The 22,973-nt window shown below is 48.0% G+C and overlaps 12 protein-coding genes across 12 annotated transcripts; 8 read left to right on the top strand and 4 right to left on the bottom strand. All coding sequences in view use genetic code 12, as the record gives it.

Moving 5' to 3' along the window:
* Positions 1 to 336: 336 nt before the first annotated feature.
* Positions 337 to 1,080, top strand: DIURU_005624 (mitochondrial 54S ribosomal protein uL10m; the record flags this gene model as incomplete). The annotated part of the gene is made up of 1 exon (XM_034158627.1): positions 337 to 1,080. The coding sequence occupies one exon, from the start codon at positions 337 to 339 to the stop codon at positions 1,078 to 1,080; it is 744 nt and encodes a 247-aa protein (XP_034009472.1).
* Positions 1,081 to 1,464: 384 nt separating this feature from the next.
* On the top strand, positions 1,465 to 2,046 carry DIURU_005625 (uncharacterized protein; the record flags this gene model as incomplete). Its single annotated transcript, XM_034158628.1, has 1 exon — positions 1,465 to 2,046. The coding sequence occupies one exon, from the start codon at positions 1,465 to 1,467 to the stop codon at positions 2,044 to 2,046; it is 582 nt and encodes a 193-aa protein (XP_034009473.1).
* Positions 2,047 to 2,398: 352 nt separating this feature from the next.
* DIURU_005626 (tRNA (guanine46-N7)-methyltransferase) lies at positions 2,399 to 3,205 on the top strand (the record flags this gene model as incomplete). Its single annotated transcript, XM_034158629.1, has 1 exon — positions 2,399 to 3,205. One exon carries the CDS (start codon positions 2,399 to 2,401, stop codon positions 3,203 to 3,205), a length of 807 nt encoding a protein of 268 aa, XP_034009474.1.
* A 52-nt stretch (positions 3,206 to 3,257) lies between these two features.
* On the bottom strand, positions 3,258 to 7,493 carry DIURU_005627 (uncharacterized protein; the record flags this gene model as incomplete). Its single annotated transcript, XM_034158630.1, has 1 exon — positions 3,258 to 7,493. The coding sequence occupies one exon, from the start codon at positions 7,491 to 7,493 to the stop codon at positions 3,258 to 3,260; it is 4,236 nt and encodes a 1,411-aa protein (XP_034009475.1).
* A 536-nt stretch (positions 7,494 to 8,029) lies between these two features.
* DIURU_005628 (uncharacterized protein) lies at positions 8,030 to 8,755 on the top strand (the record flags this gene model as incomplete). Its single annotated transcript, XM_034158631.1, has 1 exon — positions 8,030 to 8,755. The coding sequence occupies one exon, from the start codon at positions 8,030 to 8,032 to the stop codon at positions 8,753 to 8,755; it is 726 nt and encodes a 241-aa protein (XP_034009476.1).
* Positions 8,756 to 10,085: 1,330 nt separating this feature from the next.
* DIURU_005629 (uncharacterized protein) lies at positions 10,086 to 10,499 on the bottom strand (the record flags this gene model as incomplete). The annotated part of the gene is made up of 1 exon (XM_034158632.1): positions 10,086 to 10,499. One exon carries the CDS (start codon positions 10,497 to 10,499, stop codon positions 10,086 to 10,088), a length of 414 nt encoding a protein of 137 aa, XP_034009477.1.
* Positions 10,500 to 11,747: 1,248 nt separating this feature from the next.
* DIURU_005630 (uncharacterized protein) lies at positions 11,748 to 12,116 on the bottom strand (the record flags this gene model as incomplete). The annotated part of the gene is made up of 1 exon (XM_034158634.1): positions 11,748 to 12,116. The coding sequence occupies one exon, from the start codon at positions 12,114 to 12,116 to the stop codon at positions 11,748 to 11,750; it is 369 nt and encodes a 122-aa protein (XP_034009478.1).
* A 1,099-nt stretch (positions 12,117 to 13,215) lies between these two features.
* On the top strand, positions 13,216 to 14,250 carry DIURU_005631 (uncharacterized protein; the record flags this gene model as incomplete). The annotated part of the gene is made up of 1 exon (XM_034158635.1): positions 13,216 to 14,250. One exon carries the CDS (start codon positions 13,216 to 13,218, stop codon positions 14,248 to 14,250), a length of 1,035 nt encoding a protein of 344 aa, XP_034009479.1.
* Positions 14,251 to 17,786: 3,536 nt separating this feature from the next.
* Positions 17,787 to 18,461, bottom strand: FGR41 (Fgr41p; the record flags this gene model as incomplete). Its single annotated transcript, XM_034158636.1, has 1 exon — positions 17,787 to 18,461. The coding sequence occupies one exon, from the start codon at positions 18,459 to 18,461 to the stop codon at positions 17,787 to 17,789; it is 675 nt and encodes a 224-aa protein (XP_034009480.1).
* Positions 18,462 to 19,462: 1,001 nt separating this feature from the next.
* DIURU_005633 (uncharacterized protein) lies at positions 19,463 to 20,458 on the top strand (the record flags this gene model as incomplete). The annotated part of the gene is made up of 1 exon (XM_034158637.1): positions 19,463 to 20,458. The coding sequence occupies one exon, from the start codon at positions 19,463 to 19,465 to the stop codon at positions 20,456 to 20,458; it is 996 nt and encodes a 331-aa protein (XP_034009481.1).
* A 398-nt stretch (positions 20,459 to 20,856) lies between these two features.
* Positions 20,857 to 21,177, top strand: RPL42 (60S ribosomal protein eL42; the record flags this gene model as incomplete). Its single annotated transcript, XM_034158638.1, has 1 exon — positions 20,857 to 21,177. One exon carries the CDS (start codon positions 20,857 to 20,859, stop codon positions 21,175 to 21,177), a length of 321 nt encoding a protein of 106 aa, XP_034009482.1.
* A 524-nt stretch (positions 21,178 to 21,701) lies between these two features.
* Positions 21,702 to 22,544, top strand: DIURU_005635 (pirin family protein; the record flags this gene model as incomplete). Its single annotated transcript, XM_034158639.1, has 1 exon — positions 21,702 to 22,544. One exon carries the CDS (start codon positions 21,702 to 21,704, stop codon positions 22,542 to 22,544), a length of 843 nt encoding a protein of 280 aa, XP_034009483.1.
* Positions 22,545 to 22,973: the final 429 nt, after the last annotated feature.

Below are 22,973 nucleotides of genomic sequence, written 5' to 3' on the forward strand. Positions count from 1 at the left end.
GTGGGGTTGGTTGGAGATTGGCGTCTGATATATACTCCGAGCTCGTCTAAGCTCCCTAATGGGGTGAGGGTAGTGCCCCTACCAATCACACGAGGCTAACAAAAACTTAGGACGATGCCAACGACATCAGATACCAATCACCGATAGATTCGTTATTATGACTCATTAGACATTACTATCTTTGATTAGTTAAGTTTTTTTTGCTTATATTGATGATAGTGGTCTCACGGCTGAGGTTCTTTTAATCGTCATCTTTTCCGTTACGAGCCCCGACAGGTCGCACTCTTCGATCTCAACTACCATTAACCTTTGAAAAATCTCTTCCTCCGCCCAAAGATGTTGACGTCTACAACCCCGTTTGCGGCGGTGGCCCGGCTCACCCGCTCGTGGGGGGTGTTTCACCTGGTCCGCACCCTTGCGCTGACTCCGCTGAGCGCTCCTTACCTTCTGACAGAGGGCAGAGACACCTTTAAGGACGTGTTTTCCCGCAAGACTTTCCTTATTGACTACTACAAACACCTCAACGACACCAACAATATCGTGTTGTATTGCCACCACAACAACCTCAATAAGGTCGACAACGCTCGCGTCAGACTGGAACTCAATGCCGCGGGGGCAAAGCTTGTCTACTTGCGTAACTCGTTGTACAAGGCCTACCTCCGCAGCGCCGACGAGGCGGACCCGGCGCTGAAACTGGCGAGAGAGGCGACGATGGACGTCGTCCACCCGCTTGCGCCTCTCTTAAAGGGGCCGACGGCGGTGATTGCCATTAATGATACTGATCCGCTGGTGGTTAAGGCAGTGCTCAAAACGCTTAAACTGGTCAACGAAAAGTTATTTGTTATCGGCGCCCAAGTGGAAACTTCGGTGTACGACGCTGCCCAAGTCGACCAGTTTAAGGATCTCCCCACTAAGCAACAATTACAGGGCCAATTGGCGGGGCTTTTGACGGTGCTTGGTGGCGCCGGGTTGGTGCGGACGTTGGAGCTGGCATCGACCCACTTGTACCTCACGTTGGACACCCGTAAGGACGACATGGCCAAGCAACAAGGCGGCGACGCCGCCAACGACGAGAAATAGACATCTGTACATAGTAATTCAAGGTAATCTAGAATAAACTGTAACACAAATATTTGATCGTAAAGCCATCTCAGCTAGACAAAGGTTATACGGCAATCGCTTATTCAGGGTACAGTCATTTGCAGCAAGTGGTTTAAATATGCCTTTACTTGTGGATACAAGAAGAAGTGCGAGTTAAACGATCAATTACGATGCAAAAGTCTAAAGTTAAGCGTCTGTTTGATTTTGAATAAGTTCGCTTGGAAGCATATTAGCTCATTATATATCACTTTCTTCCAAGTCAATGAGGTAACCGAGGTAACTATCACGCTATATGCTTACAAGGCATTTAAGGAAAGTAGTACCATCTAATATAAACCCCGTGGAGTCCACCCCAAATTGGGTATGGACTACCAGCAGTGTTTCCAGAACTTTCTTGTGGAAGCGGACAAGTACCGTGCTTCAAAGCAAGCGGAGCTCCAGGCGAAGCACCATGACATCGACGAGATGATCTACGGTCTTATCCAAAACCACGCTGGTTTGACGGACGACAAACGCCTCAAAGTGTGGCAATTGATCCAACAGTGCCGCCACACTTACACTCAAGAAATGGACGTGATCAGCGCCGAATTGAAGCTTGAATCAGCCATTGACGCCTCGATAGTCGGCCAGAAAAAGCACGAAGGCGACGCCGAAGCTAAGCGCCGAATTGCCATCGAGACACTCGTCGCCAGATACAAGCATGTATTGGAAACCCACGCCGAGATTAGCGCCAAGGACCAGCGTACCCTTGAAGGGCGGTTGTTTGTCTACCAACGCCACGTTAACTCGTTCACAGGAGCCTACCGGGTGGGTCTTTTGAGACTTCTTACGGAAGCGTTTGGAGGGGCCATGGCGACTTACCAAAACCACCTGACTCACAATTACGAGTTTATCGTACAATCGGAGGAAGGCGTCAAAAAGTTCTCCATGACCGAACCGTGGTAGCGTTAGCATATGGTAATGAAATATCAGAAATTGAATCACATTACTTGTCATTACTATAGTAGTGCTGTAGGTGTCTAAAATGCTATTGAGGACGAAGACTTGAATCGATTTCTAAATATTGTTGTAGGCTTTCCTTCCGATATCTCAATGATTTAACAAGGCGTCGATTATACTGATTAGGACTACCTCTCGGTCGCATGGATAAGGTGAATTACTAGCGACTACACAAATTGCATCAAATCTGTGTCATCATCTTAACATTCTCACATCATTTTTCCGTTCCAGTCTCCGGCTTTATCTTTAGCTATTCAGCCTTGGTCTAGTTAGCGTTGGCGCGCCTCATCTCATCGATATGGTGGAACAGCTGAAGCGGAAGCAGTACCGCGGCAACAAAGAGGACACGCGGAAAAAGGCGAAGCAGGTGGGGTTTGTCGAGGAGAAGGATGCTGTCGCTTTGCCGAAGAAGCGGTTCTACCGCCAGCGGGCCCACTCGAACCCGTTTTCCGACCACGCGTTGGAGTACCCCCAGTCGCCAGAACTGATGGACTGGCTGCGGCTCTACCCGAAGCTCTATAAGAATAACCAAGTGGAAATCGCCGACATCGGGTGTGGCTTTGGTGGGTTGTTGACGAAACTTGCCCCGGAATTCCCGGATAAGTTGATTTTGGGGATGGAAATCAGAACTCAAGTCACTCAGTATGTTGAAGACAGAATCATCGCCCTCAGACAACAGAACTTGGAGCATGCGGTCAACTACCAGAATATTGCCGTGCTCCGGGGTAACGCGATGAAGTTTTTACCCAATTTCTTCAAGAAAGGTCAGTTACAAAAGATGTTTTTCTGTTTCCCTGACCCTCATTTCAAACAGAGGAAGCACAAGGCGAGAATCGTCACCACGACGTTGCTCTCGGAATACGCCTACGTGTTGAGAGAAGGAGGCATCGTGTATACGATTACGGACGTCGCCGACCTCCACCAGTGGATGGTGCAGCATTTGGAGGCCCACCCGCTCTTCGAGCGGATGCCCCACGAGTGGGAGGCCCAGGACAAGTGTGTCGAGATTATGTACAACGCCACCGAGGAAGGGCAGAAGGTGCTGCGCAATCGCGGCGACAAGTTCGTCGCCTGCTTCCGCCGCTTGCCCGACCCCGCCTTGTAAATTATAGCCCTGATGATGAATATAGTAATATTATAATACCGCATTTCGACCCTTAGTCAAACACGTCGGCGTAGACGTCAGCGTCGATGGCGGCACCGTCGACGTGCTGCATCGAGTATACCCGTTCGTAGTGGACCACTTTAAGCCCGTTGAAAAATGAGCGGAGAGCCGCCACCAGTGCCACGGATGTCACTCCTTTAAGGAGGGGAGCAAGCGGGTGGTCATAAGTGGAGTCAATGCTCACTGAAGCGACGGTAACCGCGTCTTTTTGTTGGTGTTGTTGACGAACAATGGCACTGACGACTCCAGTCTCACCGATGAACATCCATTCGGCGAGCGAGAACTCGTCGTAGCCAAGTAAGAGAAGCTGGTCTAAAAGCTTGGCTGCTCCCAATGCCAACTGGGTTTGTCCTGCGGTGAACTTAGCCCTCTCGGGAGTGGCTAACGGACGCAACCCCACCATGATTAATTGAATGATCCCTGTCCATTTCGGTAATAAGTGGAGCTCAGAGAAGCGAATCAGCATCGCTCGCACCATCACCGTCAACGCCGCAAGGTACTCAGCGGGGACTTTATCACCCATGGCTAACGAGTTATCAATTAAGTCACAGATAGCATCAAACTGACCCAAGAATTGGTCAACATCGCCAATTAGAAGGAGGTAAGCCACTCTCTTCAATGAGCCAATCTTCTCTTTGGTTTCAGCACTCAGACCTTCACCCCAGAGCGAGATCAGCAGCGTGGCGGGAGCTGCTTTGGTCAAAAGCTCACCAAACTTATCGATATCCTGTTTGATCCAGAGTTTGAGTACAGGGCCCCAAGCAGCGGGTTCAGTATCGAAGAACAGAGGCAGATGGAACACTTCAATTACCGTTTGTCGCCACAGCTTAGTCGGGGAAAGTTTACCCAAGGTCGCCATTACCGAAATGATTTGCGGCGATACCAGAGCCAAGCTAGTCTTGTACGCCCGTTTAAGCTCAGGAGCCACGACATTATACACCACAGTGTTGGTAGTGGCCACAAGCTTGTCGGAATCACTCCCATAAATCGTCAGTACTCGAGGAAGCACTTCGGCAAGGGTAGCCTCCGGTTCCGAGCGACGAGGCTCCATTTGCAGCACTAAGTTGACTAATTTGACCACAGTATCAGCAAGCTCTGGTGGCGGCGCAACGCCAGGTTTAGCCAAGTGACCCACTTCCACGGCGAGTCTTAACCCTCCAGGAAGAGCAGTTTTGTGAGCGGCTACCAGCTGGAGGAACTCAAACGTTTGCGGCCAGATATCGACAAGACTATCGGCGTCCACAGCGAACCGGAAATACTCCACCAAGAACTCCAGCGTCCGTGTTTGGAGCAGACCAGAAGCACTAGTGACAGTATCAAATAATTGGCTCACAACCACTTGGCGGCCGCCATCGACGATCATCACTAAGCGAACATTCTCCTTTGCCACCAACAGTTCTACCACCAATTTTGGTTCAAGATCAAGCAATTTAGTGAGTAACTTCTTCACAAGGAAGCGGCGAGTGGCCAGTTCCAGTGACGTCCACACCTTGACGGCGGCAGCCACACTGATTCTGACTGCTTGTTCAGTGGCGGCTTGACGTTGACGACCTTCTTGTTCACTTGCAGGGGTCTCAATCGTAAACACTTTACCCAAAAACGATGCTGAAGATGGTGTTTGTGGAGTTCCAGGAGCACCAGAACCGACAGCCGTACCTTGGTGAGCACGAGAGTAGGAGTGGGAGATGGTAGCCATATCTTTGATGCCCTTGAAAACCACTTCCACTAAAGCAGGGTCATCAAGCTTTGCGATAAGTGCTTCCGTAAATGGCACCACGGCGAAAAAGAATTGGGTTTCACCCACCATGGGTAAAGTTCTCACAAGGACAGCAATCCATTTCTCGACCACCACGGGAGTTCGAGCAACTTCCACCCCCTTGAGGATATAGTCAACCACGGCATCACCCACTTTAGCTAATGAAGGGAACCCTTGGAGCACGTCAAGAGCTTTAGCTTGTACAGCTTCGTAAGCGACGCCTTTACCGCCAAAGCGTAAAGTCGCTTCAAATAGACGTTGGGCAAGGTCACCAAACTCTTGTTCGGCTCCAGTGACGAGTTTCAGTACCATAAGTAAACCAGCGGTGACAGCATCAAAGTACTGGCGATCACCATCAGCTTCAACGATGGCCGCTTCCGTCATTAACCGCTCGACCTGAGTCACTAATGACCACTTGGCACGGCCATCTCCATCACAAAATCCCTCACGAGCTCGAGGTACGGCATCCACCATCGCCACCACCAGATTAAAATGGTACTGCCATCTGCCGTAATCAGCGGGGTCTTGAGGCGGTGTCACAAGTAATTGAATTAATGGAGTACGCCTCAGCAGTTCGCATATGGCAGCAAGACACCCCACGGCACTAGGGTCAGGCACGGCGTCCACCACCAACTGTAATGGACGAGATAATACTTCAGGATCATGGTGCAGAAACTGGAGCCACAACTGGCCAAACACTTGGTACGCTCTCGCTCTTTCGCCCTTGGCAAGCTCAAGGAAGATCCCTGCTTCCACTTGACCTCTAGGGAAATAGTCAAGAAGTTTGGGCACCTGGCGAAGGTCATCACGAGCTAATAGCTGACTTAATAATTGTGCTAAAAGCAGCAGGGGGAGTGGTGGTTCCACCACGGAGAACACTTGTTGAATGGCAAGTACGTCATCGTGGACGACATCGGCCACAGAGAGCTTGGTGGCAGTCAAATTGCACACGTCGACCACCACGGGAGAGTACTGGCGTGGTGCTTGGTTGTATAAGTCCACGACTCCTTTCACTAAAAGGCGACGAATCTGGGGCTTAGAGTAAGGTACTTTAGGTCCGTTATCGGCGATTCTCTGGGTGTAGTAGTCGACGATATTGGTGGTGATATCATCAGTCTTAATCTCGTCCACTGATACCTCTGTTTCCTCTCCGTCGCTCTCGGTGGCTTTTTCCATCGGGGCACACATGCGGACAAGCCTAGTAAGGGTTTCAGGGGCGTGGTTGGCCAGGAACATAAGAGCAACAAGCACGAGCTCGACGTCGCCGTTGCCATCGCTGGGAAATTGCCAGTTATCCACAAGCTGGCGCGTAGTTTTAGCGTCACCAGTGATTAATTGACGCCACATGTATTCGGGAGCAATCGCGTCAAAGTATTGGCGACAACTAGCGGTGACTTTAGCATCTTCCGAAGTGCAAAATACGTTCAAAATAGCACCAAACACTTTGGGAATCACCAAATGACTGATCTCCCACCGGTCCATCGCCAACAGCAACAGCATGCGGATGGCATCGTTGGCGTTGATCTCAATTTTCGCTAGTAAACCCTGGACAAGCGGACCGAACCCGTATTCTTGGAAATAGGTGACCAGGTCCGACGCCAGCGGACCCAAAAGGTAGGTATAGAGACGACGGTTTAATGACATATCGCGTCTTAATGTAACCAGGGCCACCGCCATTACTAATAGCTGTAAATCCTTAGCCAGTACTCGTTTTTGACACTCCAGCAAAGGCCATTGAGTCAAAAGGGTATCGAAGAAGCCACGAACAACGACGATATCTTCATCGGCAATAGCAGCAACAAACATGCGTACGGCAAGACCACCAGCCTCCAAGTTCAAAATCGCTTTAGCCTCATCGGAAATGTCATCGCCAGTGATCTTAGGCCAGTGGCGAGTGATCCACCGGAGCGCCCCCATCCGCCGTTCGCTCAGCCGGATCACCACCAACATGAGCTTTTGCCAGAACACCGAGTCGTCGTTAACCAACCGTTTGTAAGTTTCCACGGTAGCGTGGAACAGGGCAAACAACTCCAGCGTCTCATCCTCAAGACCCAGTAATAGAGCACAAAGCAACGGGAATCCCACCACTTCCAACAGTTTCGCCGTCAAGCGCAGCATCACCTGGTCTCTAATCACTCCCAACGCCACTGGTTTCACCGCCAGCGCCCCAAAACTGAGTACGGGGAACAAACCAGGGAGCCAAAGCTCGACAGTTTCATTGATATGAGCATCGGAAAATGCCAGGAATATTTGGATATACACCCCCAATGCCTTCTGGTGCACCCCCAGAGGCAATTGGCTCAGCAAACACCGGGCTAGCGTCAGCGCCACGTCCACGGCCAGCTCGTCCAACAGCGTCTCGTGGCCGACGAGCAGTTTCTGGAGCCGGGCGAGGGCGGCGATGTAGTCGGCCCACTCCGAAAGGTTATGGAACTGCAAGAGCGCCTTGTCCACCACCTTGACCCGCGGCATCCTTCGGGTTGTTGTTTATATACGGGGGTGTTGTTGGTATCCGGTGGGTCGCGCGGAGGTAGCGTGTGTTGGTAGTAGTTAGCCGCTAGCCGGCCTCGCGTATGGGGAAGCCTTGCGCCACGTCAGGCCCGAGACGGATTGGGAAGTAAGGAGGAAATGGGATCAACGTACGACTGGAAGTGAAATATTGATGAACAATTACTTGAATGAGATGTTAGAATGTGGTGAAAGTTGATTGGGGTATGGGTTTGACCTGGATGAGGTTGTTTGAGGTGTACTAGTTGGAGATCTCATATTCAGTAGTACAACCAGATCAAGGCTATAAAATGCTGGTATATCGAAGTACACCTCAATTAGCTTTATGGTGTTGCTTTTTAATTTAATCCTGACGGTTGTCTTGACTTGAATTTACATATCTTGTCTCTTTAGTAGTTGGTCTCCTCATCAGGTATTTTGATCGGTGATTGCGAACCCCATAAACACTTGATTGCCATGACCTACCACTCGTTTCAACAGGAGGGTGTGGTGCCCCAGCCATGTCCCGAAAGCATCATCGACTCAACTCGATTGAATCTAAAGGGAAGCGCTCACGCCAAATGTACGCCGACGAATCGGAAGACTCAGAGTTATCTGACATTGGCGAGCTTGTCGACGACTCGTACTCTGCTCTCCACCAGTTCTTATGTTGGGAACCTGACCATGCCTCCACTGGTGCCCTTGTCGTTGCCAACAAACACGACTATAACGATTCACGTTTGATTTACAGCTACGGCGATACTGTTTTTCAACGAGGTCGTCGTGGTGAGGCGAGGGTCGCCAAGCATGACGAGTCTGGCCTCTTAGTTTGTGCCGAGGGCCATGACCCCAAGGTAGTGCTTCCTCGACAACTCGAGCTGCACCTTCGAGTTGACCACCGGGGCAAAAGCCGTTATTGTCGCGAGACACGCCAGATCGTTCGAGATGAGTTTATGCAGGGCTCCGTCCCAAATATCCCGCCGAACATCTACTTTGCCTTACCTTTCAATCCTGTTATTAATGCCCGGTATTGCTTCAATTGTCGCACGGTGGTTTCTGGCAATCACGAGTACACGAAAACCGAATGTGGTGACAGTCTCCTCGTACCAGTGAAGGCGCAAAAGTGCTTCCGAGGTACTTGGGTAGTTGTTGGCCCCTTGCCAGGCATTCTTGACGATTATCAGTCGACAAGTTACGAGGATGAAGAGAATTCATTCATTCTTCTTACTGATAACCCTTCAGAGTAGACCGGCGTTGTCAAACGAGAGGAAAATGACTTGAACTTGTTTACGTACGACCACGACCAGTTGGTTGTGCTTCCGCGTTGAAGGTCGGAGCACGAAGTGAAATGAGTCACGAGAATGATATTAATAATGATAATGAGTTACGATAATGAGTTACGAGAGATTGATTTTGCCTTGGGTAGTAATGACCACGAACAGCGTGTGAAGATCGTGTAATATTTGTATCTCCATCACTCCCATCGCACTAGTTACGATATCTGATGAGTCCACACCATCAACATCAAAGCCGACCATTTATAATTAGCGACCTCAATGTCCCCATCATGATGAGGCAGTTTGGCTCCTGCCACTACAAGTGTCCAGCACCTTGACTCGGCTTACATACTGTAGAGATGAGTTTAAAGTGCTCTACGAGGCCGATAACATAGACCATGTATGTTGGTGCAACATTGCGATAAACCAGTTTAGCACAACCTCTACTACGTCTTCATCGATTTGTAGATTTCATTAGCAAAATCGATCAAACATATGTCCTGCATATAGTCGATGCATACCTCAACTATATCGGCAAATACGAATCACCAGCTCGATAAACCCGTTTATCCATGGTGAGTCCTTCATCGCTCAGTTCGTTTGAAACTTAATGGCCATTGTGACATTAGAGTTTAATGGTTATAATGCCTGCTTCGGGTGTAGCACTGTCCTGGTAAATACGCCGCTCGACGCCCTTAATGACCCATATTCGGTAGGTACACGCGCTTTTACGGAAACAATCGCTGATAACATCAAAACTTAGGTGACACTATATTATAGCCTCCTAACAAATGTTTGTCGCCATATGTCAAAGAGTGTGTTTGAAAAGTGACAGCTCAGAATTTTGATATTAAGGGCGATTTCCATGGCGCTTAATAACGCCTTTCAGCCATGCCAACGTCTCGCCTGCAGGAACAACATCGTGGAGCAAACTTGTATACCATGGTTTTCCAGGAGAAACCAGGCAGTTACAACTAAAAACTAAGACTTGTCGTTGACTGATTAGTAGAATCCAATGAAAACATTCTATACCAATTGACTGGTAAATTGGGCTTAATTTTGCTCCACTTGCGTCTCAAAAGCAAGTACACTGATGCCAATAATTACAAGTATACCACACATGATTCTGTTCTACATCCATCATTCATATCATTCGCTCTCACCATAATATTCAAAGGGGGTGTGTTATGTAAAATTTTCATCATTAAGTACCACATTGTATGTTTCCGAGATTGTTTATTCATTATCAAATTGTCTCAGAAAATTCCCTTCACTCAACATTCGAAACCAAGACGAATAACTAGTAAGAGCTAGGGTCAGGGGGCCGTTCCGTTGTAAGAAACTTCACCTCGGGCACATGCTTGACGATACTGGTTCTGATGTCCATAATGATGTAGCCCGACGGGTCCTGGTTGCAAAGAGTCCCCATCCACACGCAAAGAAACAACCCCACGTATTTGAAGCCAAACACCAGCTCGTACTCGACGTAGCACCCGAACGGGTGAAGGCAATCCTTCACCGCCGGCTTGTGGAAAAGACGAGTGTAGGGCGCGATCAATTCGCCGTCTTCCTCGATAGGAGTCATGTAGTATTTGGCAATAGCCCACGTTAAAGCCCGTCCGTAGTAGAAGAAGGGGAGCGGCAGGTCAGCAAGCGCCTGGCGAGCCATGGCGAAGATCTCTTCCATAGGCAAGCCCGGCAACGGTTTATCCATGGTATTGCGTGATAAATTAAGGGGAGGCTGTACAGTCAACTCTATTTATCATAAAGTTTGAGTTTCTGACTTTTCATGTCGGAGCATGAAGGTGACACCGTTTCAACTTTGAGTTCCTCTCGACAGACAGTCTGAGTTTGCTGACATCATGGGGCATGCTATACTTACGACCGAACTTTAATGCTCGTAAGACACCTACCATCAACCTTCAAAGATAAAATGACTGTGCAAATAACTCCCATCACAATAAAGGTCCTGGTAAAACTGTAACTCTCAAGTTCTCTTTGTAAGTGGTTTGAGGTAAGATGCTTGTCTCTGTCTGGTCTGTGTCCGACAGACACTCATCCTCGGTGTCATTGTCCTGGTTGGGTGGAATTCATCGACACTTGACTGAAGCTTATTGACTCTTTGTCTGACAATAGTGTGAATACTTCATCACACAAGGTTTAAGCAGGGATTAGACTTTTGCACGGATCAGAGCTGGCACACCATAAAAGCTGTAACTGCCCCCCCCCCCCTCCTCCTTTGATAAATATCAAATGGTTTTGATGCTTGATTCTGACGGAGACGAACCAGTCGCCAAAGTTCGTACCACCTCGAAAATACCCACAATTCTTGACTTATCAGAGGAGCTGGATGACGCATCCCCAGTCAATTCTCACTCAAATCAATCGCTAGCACCTCCACCTCCGTCTAATGGATTCATAGCTCCCGGAAAATGTTCGGTTTGTGGGAGATATGTTAGAAGTTGGGAAAGACACGTACGCCTCCACTCAGGTGACGACAATCACCGGTACGTATGTAAGTTCCGGGCTAGCGGGACGTGTACGTATAAGAGGAGCGGGTTTGCCAGTTGCAGAGCTCTCAGACACCACATGCTCAAGCATCATTTCACGTTTGACGATCAATTTAACGGCCGCTTTGACTGTCATGTGAATTTGAGATATATCTTGACGTTCACTGGCACTTGTGTCCGTGGCTTTCACTGTACAGTCAAAGAGTGGGTGTTGGACCACCTTGTAATGAAGGGAACCCGCTGGTGTCCCTTAATAATCCACCCTGGCAATCAAAATGTAACTGAAACAGCTCACCCTTGTTGCAGTAAAAATGGTTGATTCAACATTGATAGCACTACAGCATGTAAGTCAAACTGAGGCTTTTGCTTTCGTTCATAATGGCCTTCGTTCGCCTGAAACATCACACCACAATCATAACAGATTTGCATCGGCTCAGTCTCTGTTCCACTTTTTACGTTGGCAAGAAGGTGGAGGTGCCGTGGCGCTGGGGAGAGGAGCGAGCTTCCAACCGAGTCATCTCAAGGCAGTACACAGCTAAGCACACAAACACACACCAGAACGCTCGAGTCCACCATACGGTAGCCAATATACCCACAATGGAAAGGAAAGGGAAGCCCACAACAAGGAGGGCACTGGCTGATGAGGACCGAGGGTACCGACTGGCAATGGCTAGTGTAGCGGTTAACGCGGTAGGGATAATCATTCCAAGATCTGCCGTTACTATCCCGACCACGGCAACCGCCACCGACATGAGGAGGAACCGCTTAGCCACATCGGCGGGGACCAATGGCGTGGCTAATAGCGTGGCTTCTTCATCCATGAGTGCGATGGCTGAGGCTATGGTGGGAGATATACTAGGGCGAGATCCGAACTATAATTGTATCGAATGAGCTTCAAAAGCTGTGATGACGTTTACTGTTGCCGGTAGTTTCATTCAATGGAGAGTTTAATCGGTTTTTTACTGCAAACAAGGGACTTAATGACATACCACTACCCTCATATCATCCACTCCCCAGATTCATTTTACGTTGCGGAAAGCACAGTACTCGCAAGGATGTTGGAAGTCACACTGGCGTTAGTCACATAAACAAGCTCATTTAGCCAGTTTTCTTTCCGCTTACTTTGATTCGTAGCCGGCGGCAGCTCTCACATTTGGGCAAGGTGGGGCGCACCATGGCGCGTCAGGAACCATACAACATAGAAGGGGTGGTAGTCTACGCTAAAAATTGAAATTTCATGGGAAAGTAAGTTTGAGGAAGTTTGGTCAACGTGGTTACACTTTTGTGGTTGATTTGACTTGACGTTGGGTGTAATCCCAAGGTGGTACACGTGTGGGGTCGTTTAAATATACTCCTCACGGAGTCATATTTTTTTGGTCTGAGTCAGTCGTTTCTCTATTGTTGACCACAATATCAATCCAACACAGTTTCCAGCCTCAGGAGGATTGACTCGGGACCACCAGGTGCAAGTGGGCGCGCCACATACGCAATAGGGGTGCTTAAGACAATGGCCACTAGCAAGGAGGTGCTTGCTGCCAACAAGCGCTTGCCACATTGGAATTAGTCCTAGCATAGTCCGTGCATTAAACGGTCGTTTTCGAAACCTTCGTATACACCGGTTGGTGTATAATTTATGTGACAAAGAAATCAAGGTGCCAATTTCAAAATCGGATATGAAAGCAGGGAATGGGGATACAATGATTCCACTTTATCCTGTTGAATTGACGTCTCGGTTACAATTTCATGTACTAAACCAAGGGATGGTGACACGCTTTGTGCTATTGCAACCACCACTTTGTGAAGCTTTTGGCTGGGGCCCACCATTGTCTATGACGTAGGGTGGGTTGAACTTGACTCTGAGAATAGGGGAGTTTCCAGCTATATAAAGGCCACCGAACATGAACCATTAATTCAACAATCATGATGTTGTTACTGCTTATTGCGGTAGCGTCGGCGTTGGTGGTTCCTGCTGAACCCCTCGACAAGAGACACCCTGAGGGGATCGTCTCCGGCGATATTACTATTTCCAACGAGTTTACTTACCATATGGAAGTGAAGGTTGGCTCTCAAGGACACTCGTTTAACCCCGTCCCCGACACCGGTTCCTGGGAGTCGTGGTTCCCCAATTTCGACGGGTGGGCGTCCCAATCGACATCGCTCAAGAACCTTACCACGCCATTTTCGATAGGCTACGTTGGCACCTCCGGATACAAGGGGTACTGGGTCACCGACTCGGTCGCTTTGCCTGATGGCGTCACTACCAACTTCCAATTTGGCGTCGTCGAGAACAAAAGAGACGGCTTACAAGACGGTAATATCGGCCTTGCACGGGCGCCGGCGGGAGGTGACCACGACACTTTTCCGTACCACTTGAAGAACACGGGGGTCATCAAGCGCGGGGTGGCCTCGTCATACTACTCCTCCGATAAGCAGAAGGGGAAGTTTATTTTTGGTGGCTACGACCAAGCGAAGGTGGCGTCAGCCTGGAGTACTCACTCTGACCCGACGACGTTTAAAGTGCCCCTCAGAAACGTCACCACCAACGGCGTAACCCATTACCCTGACTTTGGCGACTTCCCCATCGTTGTGGATACTGGTGCTGGCCATTCGTGGATTCCTCAGGCGATCCTCGACCCGATTGCGCAGTTGTACAATAACCCTCAACAGGTACAATCCCTCTATTCGGTGAGCTGTGACATTCCCGACACCCTGTTCCAGCTTGGGTTTGGTGATTTGATCTTGGATATCCCGCTCAAGGACTTTGTCAGGCCTCACAAGGAAGGGGAAACGTGTTATTTGGGTGCTATTGCCTCTGAAAGAACCAGCAGTAACATCACTCTCATTGGCGGGGCAATTCTCAACCAGGTGGTGACGCTTTTCGATTACGATAACGGCGTGGTCTCAGTGGCTAACTATAAGGAAACCGATGAAGAAAACATCGTTATTCCAAAATAAACTACGATATTATGTTTTGAAATGAAAATCTAGCAATAAAATATGGTGTAATTGGACAAATAGAATCAAGATGAGAGGCCAAAAGACGGAAAACCTACACTTGGTCCGCTATCTTGTAAAAGTACTGAACCCACAAAACCCCGTGGAGGTCCAATGTTACCTGCAAGCGAATACCACGACCCCATTCATCCTGAGCCCGACCCTCATCTATCACGACGTCCCGAGCATCCTATTGCCAACCTCTTGCCTTATTTTGAAAATCCACAGCCCTCGGCTGTTCCCCTTGCCGCTACTGTACGTCCTGTTCCTCACTTCACTGATCATTCCACGCCCTTATTGGGTGAGAATTCGCATCACGTCCTGTTCTTCCTCAACTGACTGCCCCAGAACCGATTGATGTCGACATTGATCCATCTGAGAATGTTTTATCCTTAGTTTTGCATTTGGATCTAAGCTGTAAAAATGTCTAAAAGGTCCATCTTAGAGGACACTCAAGTGTTACTCCCTCATACAAAAAACCAGCCTGATCGTGCGGTGTGAGGAGGCACTGGTGTGCTCGTCTCATCATTGTGATATGTGTGATGGTAAAAACTTGTTCAGCCAGCAGGGAGATATATCACTCGTTCCCACAAGGAATCGAACCTTGATTTCTTTTTTCAGAAGCGAGAATGAAAATTTTTCCATTTAGATATTGTTAATCTCCAAGTTAAAAACAAAAAAAATCTGTTGTATTAAGTTGGGTGAAAGTCGTGTACTACTCGAAATTGCCAAACGTAAAAGAGGCGGGATGTCGAGACCAACATTACTTCAAACTTGATACCTTTCGATAACTGTGTTTAGATGCATATGGTTGTAATCTCGACACCCCGCCGGGTATGTGCTGGGTCTGTACGGTGTATGCAGGGCGTGCATCCAACGAGCGGNATGTTGTATTATCTAAGGATGAAGCTGATACTATCCAATTGCTCTAAACGTAAAAGAGGCGGGACGTCGAGATCAGAACACAAACACAGATACTTGTAAGTAGCCAATACTAGTTGTTCCTCTCTCGACGCCCCGCCAGGGTATTGTGCTGGGTCTGTACGGTGAATGCAGGGCCTGCATTCACCGAGCGGGTGACTTCAGCTCAGCCTAGGGTTGCACCCTAAGCTGCCCGCACCGAGATAACTCCGTTGCCGGAGTTATCACGTATGCTTCTATATAATACTCACGCGGACTCCTCCCGAGTGCACCACCGCCGGAACCTACCGGCGAATACCCATGCCCCGGTCACCTACCGGTAAACCTATACCGGTGTGTAAGTATCTTCGACGGGGTATTCCTCCAAGGCCGAACAAACTATACAACATGACTTATATACTTAGAAGTCAATAATATGATAACTGCTACAAGCTACAACACCGTTGGGCGTAAATAATGGATTTTTTGAGGCTTGTTTGTCAAATTCCTGATGTTTAAGTCTATCAAAGTAACACAATTGTTTTGATGGTACAAAAAGAGGAAATCTGTTGGCACCAGCGATTTCCGGATTCTGTAACTCGGGGGTTTTAGATTTGAGCTACTTGGAATCGATGAGGAAAATAAATGAAAAAGAATGCGAGACAGGAGAAATTGAAAGAAGTCTGTTAGTTTTCTAATCTAACAAGCGGTTCTTCCTTACGAAGACTCAGTGAAAGGATTACTCCCCGACGAGAGCACTACCTACAGAGGTTTGCAGTGTGTTCTTGCTTCCTCAACTCGCAGATATCTTATCTGTTTTTTTCACGGTGGTAGGCGGCTCTTTGAGTCTTCTACAATCGTTTTTTACAGGTAGATATTAATGCATACTATTAGATAAAAAAAAAAAAAGGACTGCCTAAGCGCTTCATTTTGATTTGTAGCTTTGAATACGGATGCTTCGATTAGTAATTGTGACTCGCATTTCCAAAAGTTTTCGGTATTTATCAAAGAATGGGGAACTGATCTATCTTGATCATTGCAGAAACACAATACAAATATTTCGAGAAGAAAGCTCAAAAAGTCTAAGTTCACGCATGAACACGGACGGTGCTCGACGGATTCAAAAAAAATTTCCGACAACTATTAGTCGGCCTGTTTTAACCGAATAAACATTCGCTGATCAAGTTATGAATGTGCAATGGGTTGAGTCGAGTATATGCATGGCTCTAGCTCGTTCCCTTGGACTTGCTTCTGTTGTATGATAGTTTCCAGTTGAAAATATCTAGCAACTTTCAAATTTCTATGTTGGCATGGCCATTGATAATGAAAAATTGCCTCAGTCTCAGTCCGCCTCGCAAGAAACAATGACATTTTCACCGTTGGAAACAAGTCTATGACCAGGTGGAGAACCACTGAACCTTGCTCTATCGTAATATATTCCGAAAACTGGTTGACCGAGCAGGCCAGTTTTCACATTATTCATGTTTGTCTAGGGTTTCAAAAAATTCGCAGTCCGGATTGTGAATCTCTGAACTTTTTCAAAAATATGATTATTAACTTCATTTGACAAAATGGAAAAATGTCACCACTGAAATAGCTCGATAGTGAAATTTAATGAGCAATTCACCATGTCGTGAAAAGCATTTGTTACTTAAACCAAAAAAAGCTTCAAAAACTTAAGCCCGATGCGGGGCTCGAACCCGCAGCCTTGAGATTAAGAGTCTCACGCTCTACCGATTGAGCTAACCAGGCCAATTTACGCTTGTGGTACATGATGCAAAATCTGAAGCATTGAGGTCGTTGACATATGGCGGTTTTCTGGCTTTTAGTTTATCTTTTAAAGAAACTATGAAGAAACATATAAAGCACACTGAACTATGAGTATGGATTTTACTTAAAAGGCCACTTTTGAAGAAGAGAACCTACGCAAATTAAGGATGAAAGATGGTCCACAAGTGTAAAGTTATAGGTGAACTCAAAGGAGCTGGAACTTCATGTTTCACGTTTTGCCGGCGGTCATGGATGAAAAATCAATTTAATAAAAATATACTTGAATTTTTGAAGCTTCGATGTAAAATGTCTTTCGAAAAGATTTTGATCTTGCTGTTGCGCGTCGGCTTTTGTATAATGTTGTGACGAATAGTAAACTAAAAGCATTAACAAATTAGTGTCTGAGTTATTAATATTACTAAAATTAAATTAAGATCGTCTAATCGAAATCATCAGGGATTATAGTTATTCAATCAACCTGAAAAAAAAAGCGTCAAAAGCTTTTGTGAAGTTAACAATAAATTTGGTCATTGAAGAATTGTCAATGTGACCTTCATATAATCGTATCGTGACATGATGTGTAGTCTCAAAGTAGGTGATGGGGTTCACGGACTTCCACAATCGATAAACATTCTCTCGGGTATTTGGCCAGTAGCAGCTTTTCGTATTATCCTGAGCCATTTGTAGTACTTCTGTCTCAAAACATATTGGAGCAGTCATGCTCTCTCTAGTATGTTAGTGTCCCTAGTGGCATTCTTGCACAGGATCAGGCGAACAGAAGAAGTGGGTGAGAGAATGAAGGTCAGAGGTATCAGAGATGTATGTGTTCAAGCCGCTGTCAGAGTGACGTATACTGTACGCGTCAGTGTTATCCAATCGGTCTCGTCAGATTCATAGTAGTCGTAGCTGACAACGCAAAATCCGTCGGAGGTGTAAGTGGAAACGCTTTCGATCAACCATTGGCCGGTACTCAGAGGCAACTCTGAGGTGAAAGTAGGCCCAACCAGGTCATCCAAAGTGTAGTCAATGACATACCCAGTGGTTTGAGATGGTATCTGTTGATCTTCTGACGAACTAGTTGTTTGTGGAACCGCAGAAGACACGGGCTGAGTAGTATCAGGGATGGCTGACGTCGTCTGCGTCTGAGGAGCCACTTCCGGAGCTGCACTGGTGGTGACAGTGTTGTCACCCTCAGTGGGCGCTGCTAGAAGTAGGTTGTCTTCAACGTTGGTAACAATGTCAGTATCCACAGCCTTTTGTGTCAGCTGGGTCACGATGGGTACAGTCGTGGTGGTGGCTGCTACATAAGTAGTGGGAGCACCAAACACGGTAGTAACAATTGTGGTAGTATATTCGATCTCGGTCACTGTTGTGTAGTCAACCACGACATTGGTATGCCATGTGGGGTCAACGGTAGCAGTATGTAAACGAGTTCGAGTAAGCTTAACCACAGCACTTTGAACAGCGGATGATAAAAGGAGGAAACGGAGGAGGAGTTGCATCACTAGGGCCGTATCAATAAATGGAAACTCGGGTAAAGTGAAAAAAAACTCATGTGGGCCGGCGCTTGTCTTTTTAAAGTGTTCACGACACGTATTCTCATCTTCGGCGCTTTTGCCAGCCCCACGAGAGGTTTTTTCCGAAAGGTTTTTGCAACCATGATGACGTACATAAATTTTGCTGCATTATGCGTCGCGCATGAACGGGGACCTTGAGATGGTGTAGGCTTCCTCGTTACTTTACATTGTATTATTTATAGTAATGTTAGTCGATGATGAAGATTAAGACCTGCTAGTGTGCGACGATCGTTGAAGTCAAACTAAAAAAGTCTAAGTTGACATTCCAACGGTGCATCTCCGAGACCGCGATGATGCATATGTCTGCCGAGACAGATATTCCCAGTAGGGACCAAAAACCAGCACACCTCCTTGTTGGTCAACATTAGAAACGGGGCTGTATCCCTGCGCAACTATTATGCATTGACGATTATAGTTGTGAAAGCCCGCTTTCGAAGGCTCCTTTCGCTTCGAATTAAAGGAAGCTGGTCAATGGTCGGATTAATTGGTCGCGATACTTTGGCGACATGTCAAAATTTTCCGAGGAGAAAAAGTGGAGAGTACAGACTTCTTCTATTGACCCCTTGGAAGCAATGTAAATACGGTCCCCGTGTTTGTTGGGACGTCACGCCGTCCACATGTTTGAAGAATGGAGGCTGGTTACACCACCGAATTTGGTTCAAAGTCGCATCAACGGGGAGGTCCGGTGTCTATATGCAGTCTCGGTCGTAATTGTAGGAAGGATATACCCCTAAAATAATGTTATGGTAATTATGAAACTAGCGGCATTATACAGAGCACAGTAACTGTAATCAAACATTACTCGCAGCGACGTTTTGTGTTCATTTTCACGCGATTGTCACCAAACGTGTCGTCTCCCGGGGTGAGTGCCGGTCGCACCAAAACAACATTTTTGGATTACTTTCGGCCGTTGACGTTCGGAAAGCATGCTGTTTTACGGACTGAGCGCAGGGTACTACAATCGTGAGGATGGTTCTCGTGAGGTCCCACCACCACAACCTCGTGAAAATACTGCGCTAGTCATCGGTTCCGATAAGCCCGACGAGGCCAGACCCTCAGGCCCGACGAATGCTTCGGTGTCCACGGCATTGACCACCACCGACGAGGGCCATGATACCGCCCAGAACGCCGGCGATAAGCCGATTAAGCGCCGGAAGAACCGTCCCGGGGTGAAGTTTGGGGCTAAGAAACGGCTGTGGGTGTGGCTGTGGTTCGTCCAGGATTACACTGACCCCAATGTCGCCGCTTGCGATTTCTGTGGCAAAATCATTGTCCGATTGCCTTCCGATAAAGGTCTGCCGAAAAAGCTCATCGAGCACTTGCGTACCCACAAGCTAGAGCCCAACAGCGTCAATTACTCCCGAGCGATCCCCATTGATGGTTACGGGGTGACCTACACTCCCCTGGGGGAACCGATGAACTATCCGAATGACCGCGAGGAAGAAGACGATATCGTCACCGATAACGTCATTGAGTCGACGCCAATGAGAAACCAGATGTCTACCGCAGTGGTGCCGGCGACCCAAGCTAGCCCCGAATTAAACGAAAACAAAGTCGCGGTACAAACGAACCTCAACAACGCATATAACCGGCCTCGAGGCAACGACCCCCGGCGGGTGACGGTGGCTGAGAGTCAGCGCAAGTCACGTCGCTTGGACCACAATTTATTAGAGCAGCGTCGGGTGATTCGTACCGACTTTGACAATGCCCCTTACTCGGCGATGAAGTTCCACAAGCACGTTATGAAGTTTTTAACCGAGAATAGACTTCCGATCGCGGTCATCAAGTCCCACTCATTCCAGCAAATGATCTACGATTTACGGACGGAGGCAGTGTCGGATTTGGCCGAGCTCACCACGTTGTACTCCTCGCTTTTGGAGGTGCAAAACTACTCTCAGGCTGACGAACAACCGTCGTCTTAGCTTTCACGTGCCCTGATGGCGCCGCGATTAATGGATGCTCCTCCATGAAATGGAGAGCCTGATTCCATAAGTGTAATGACCAATTTTGATGCCATGTTATAATTTAAGTTTGAACGTGTAGGCCAGTGTAAAATGACGCCATTGGTATAGAGATTCACTGAATGGTTTCAATAACTTCTCTACAAGTAAAACACCTCTCATACCACCGACGATTATCTCCGTATAGTGTATCGTTATACACCAGCGTTAGCTGGGCCTCGATGCGCTATATTGGGATCGCGCGTTTAGGGTTGCGACCCTACCCACGTGAGCCGTGTTATACGCACACCGCACTAGCACCGCGCCCTTGGTACGCCAGGCGAAAAACTCTGACCCCCCTACGAAAACCAAGCTCCGCAATGGTCAACGTTCCCAAGACTAGAAAGACTTACTGCAAGGGTAAGGAGTGCAGAAAGCACACCCAGCACAAGGTTACCCAATACAAGGCCGGTAAGGCTTCGCTCTTCGCCCAGGGTAAGAGACGTTACGACCGTAAGCAATCCGGTTACGGTGGTCAAACCAAGCCCGTTTTCCACAAGAAGGCCAAGACCACCAAGAAGGTTGTCTTGAGATTGGAATGTGTCGTGTGCAAGACCAAGGCTCAACTTTCGTTGAAGAGATGCAAGCACTTCGAATTGGGTGGTGACAAGAAGCAAAAGGGGCAAGCTTTGCAATTCTAGGTGTGTACCGCTGTATAGTAATAGAAAGGTTAATGACCGACGTTTGTAGTAAGCTTATCATGAACTATCCAGGTAGGGTATCGTTGGTATCATTTACTCGCTAATATATGGTCGGCGATGATACCGTGAAAAATCACACACAAATGCTAAAATGAAGTATTACACACTACACGTCTTCCACGGCTCCGAGCCAAGTCACCAAAGAGTGCTTTTTTCACTTTCATCTAATTTTCCAGTGGGTTTGAAATTTTTCACTTCGATTCCAGACGATCTGGGCATATACAGGAAAACCCATCCAGGACGACATGAGCCGCACCGACTAATAGATGACTAACCTCGACCCCGATGAGGCGGGGAGAAACCCGTAGTTAAGTAAGTCTGGGGAAGAAAACCGCAATCGAAACATGTCTCAGCCGAGATCGATACAACGAGTAGTGACGGGAGTCGAGCAATCGGAAGGCGCCGGCGCCCGGGTGAGGCGGCTGATTGGCACTAACTCCATTGAACGATTCAACCCATTCCTCATGTTTGACCATTTCAAATCCAATCGTCCCGATGGGTTTCCAGAGCATCCTCATAGTGGTCAAGAGACGATCACTTATTGTTTACTGGGGGCGATATGCCATGAAGACTTTACCGGGTCCAAAGGCGTATTATACCCCGGTGACTTACAGTTTATGACTGCAGGCAAAGGCATCGTCCACCTGGAGATGCCAGTACCATCAGCCGACGGCCAGCCGGCGGAATTGCTTCAATTTTGGGTGGATTTGCCCCGGAAACAGAAGGAGTGTCGCCCGCGGTATCGCGACCTCCGCGAGTGGGAGGTACCCGTATACACCAGCGACGACGGCTTGGTGTCGGTGAAAGTGATCAGCGGGTCGCTGTATGGTGTGGGAGTAGCCAGAGAGTTCACGTACACGCCGATCGAGCTCTATCATTTCACCGTCAAACCAGGAGCTGAATGGCGCCAACCATTAACCGCCGATTACAATTACTTTCTTTATGTCATTCGTGGCAACGGTCTTAACGTGTCAGGTAAACTGATTAGTCCCTTTGAGACGGTATTCTTTAACGATAGAGGTGACCACATTCTGGGGTCAGCCACTAAAGAAACAGAATTTATTATCGCGGGGGGGCTTCAACTTGACCAGAAGCTGGAGATTCAGGGGCCGTTTGTTACCAACGACAAGAAAAGCATGGCGAAAAAGATCGAGGCTTACAAGACGCATAAGGGCGGTTTCGAGAAGCTTAATACGTGGACGACGCTTATATCGGGTGGGGTGACGGCGGACATGATCAATGGCCCGCTTAAGGGAAACCGAGAAAAACGCAACCAGGCAAAGCAGCGCTACTTGCTGCGAGGTTAAACTTTTAGAGATAGAATAATGGCCCAACGCAGTAGCGACTTCATGCGGATTAGGTAGAAATATGGCTAAGGAAATGCCTCGGGGGCTGTGTGCATCATCCTTCTCTTGGCACCGGCAAAAGGATTGCTTGAAACTCCGGTCACACCAGCAATTTCGTGGCGGAGGGGGCAACCTGGTTTCCAAGTAGTGGGCGTAGGGCTGTAGCGGCGAGGATGCGGCGTGGTAATGTATTCCCGGGGTTATAGCCAGGTTACGTATTTGTGATGGGCTTTGGTGTACGGTGGGTCTCATGTGCGACTAAGGTGTCTGGTAAACAATGACGCATCTAGTAATCTAGTAATTACCCCAACCGGTGGTGCCGATTGGATGACTGCGTGCGAGCGCATTTTACCGGAAAAGAAGTTGACGGCACCGCCTTGTCGTCGTCGG

The sequence above is a fragment of the Diutina rugosa genome, assembly GCF_008704595.1.
Source record: "Diutina rugosa strain CBS 613 chromosome Unknown scaffold5_size317247, whole genome shotgun sequence".
NCBI lineage: Eukaryota > Fungi > Ascomycota > Pichiomycetes > Serinales > Debaryomycetaceae > Diutina > Diutina rugosa.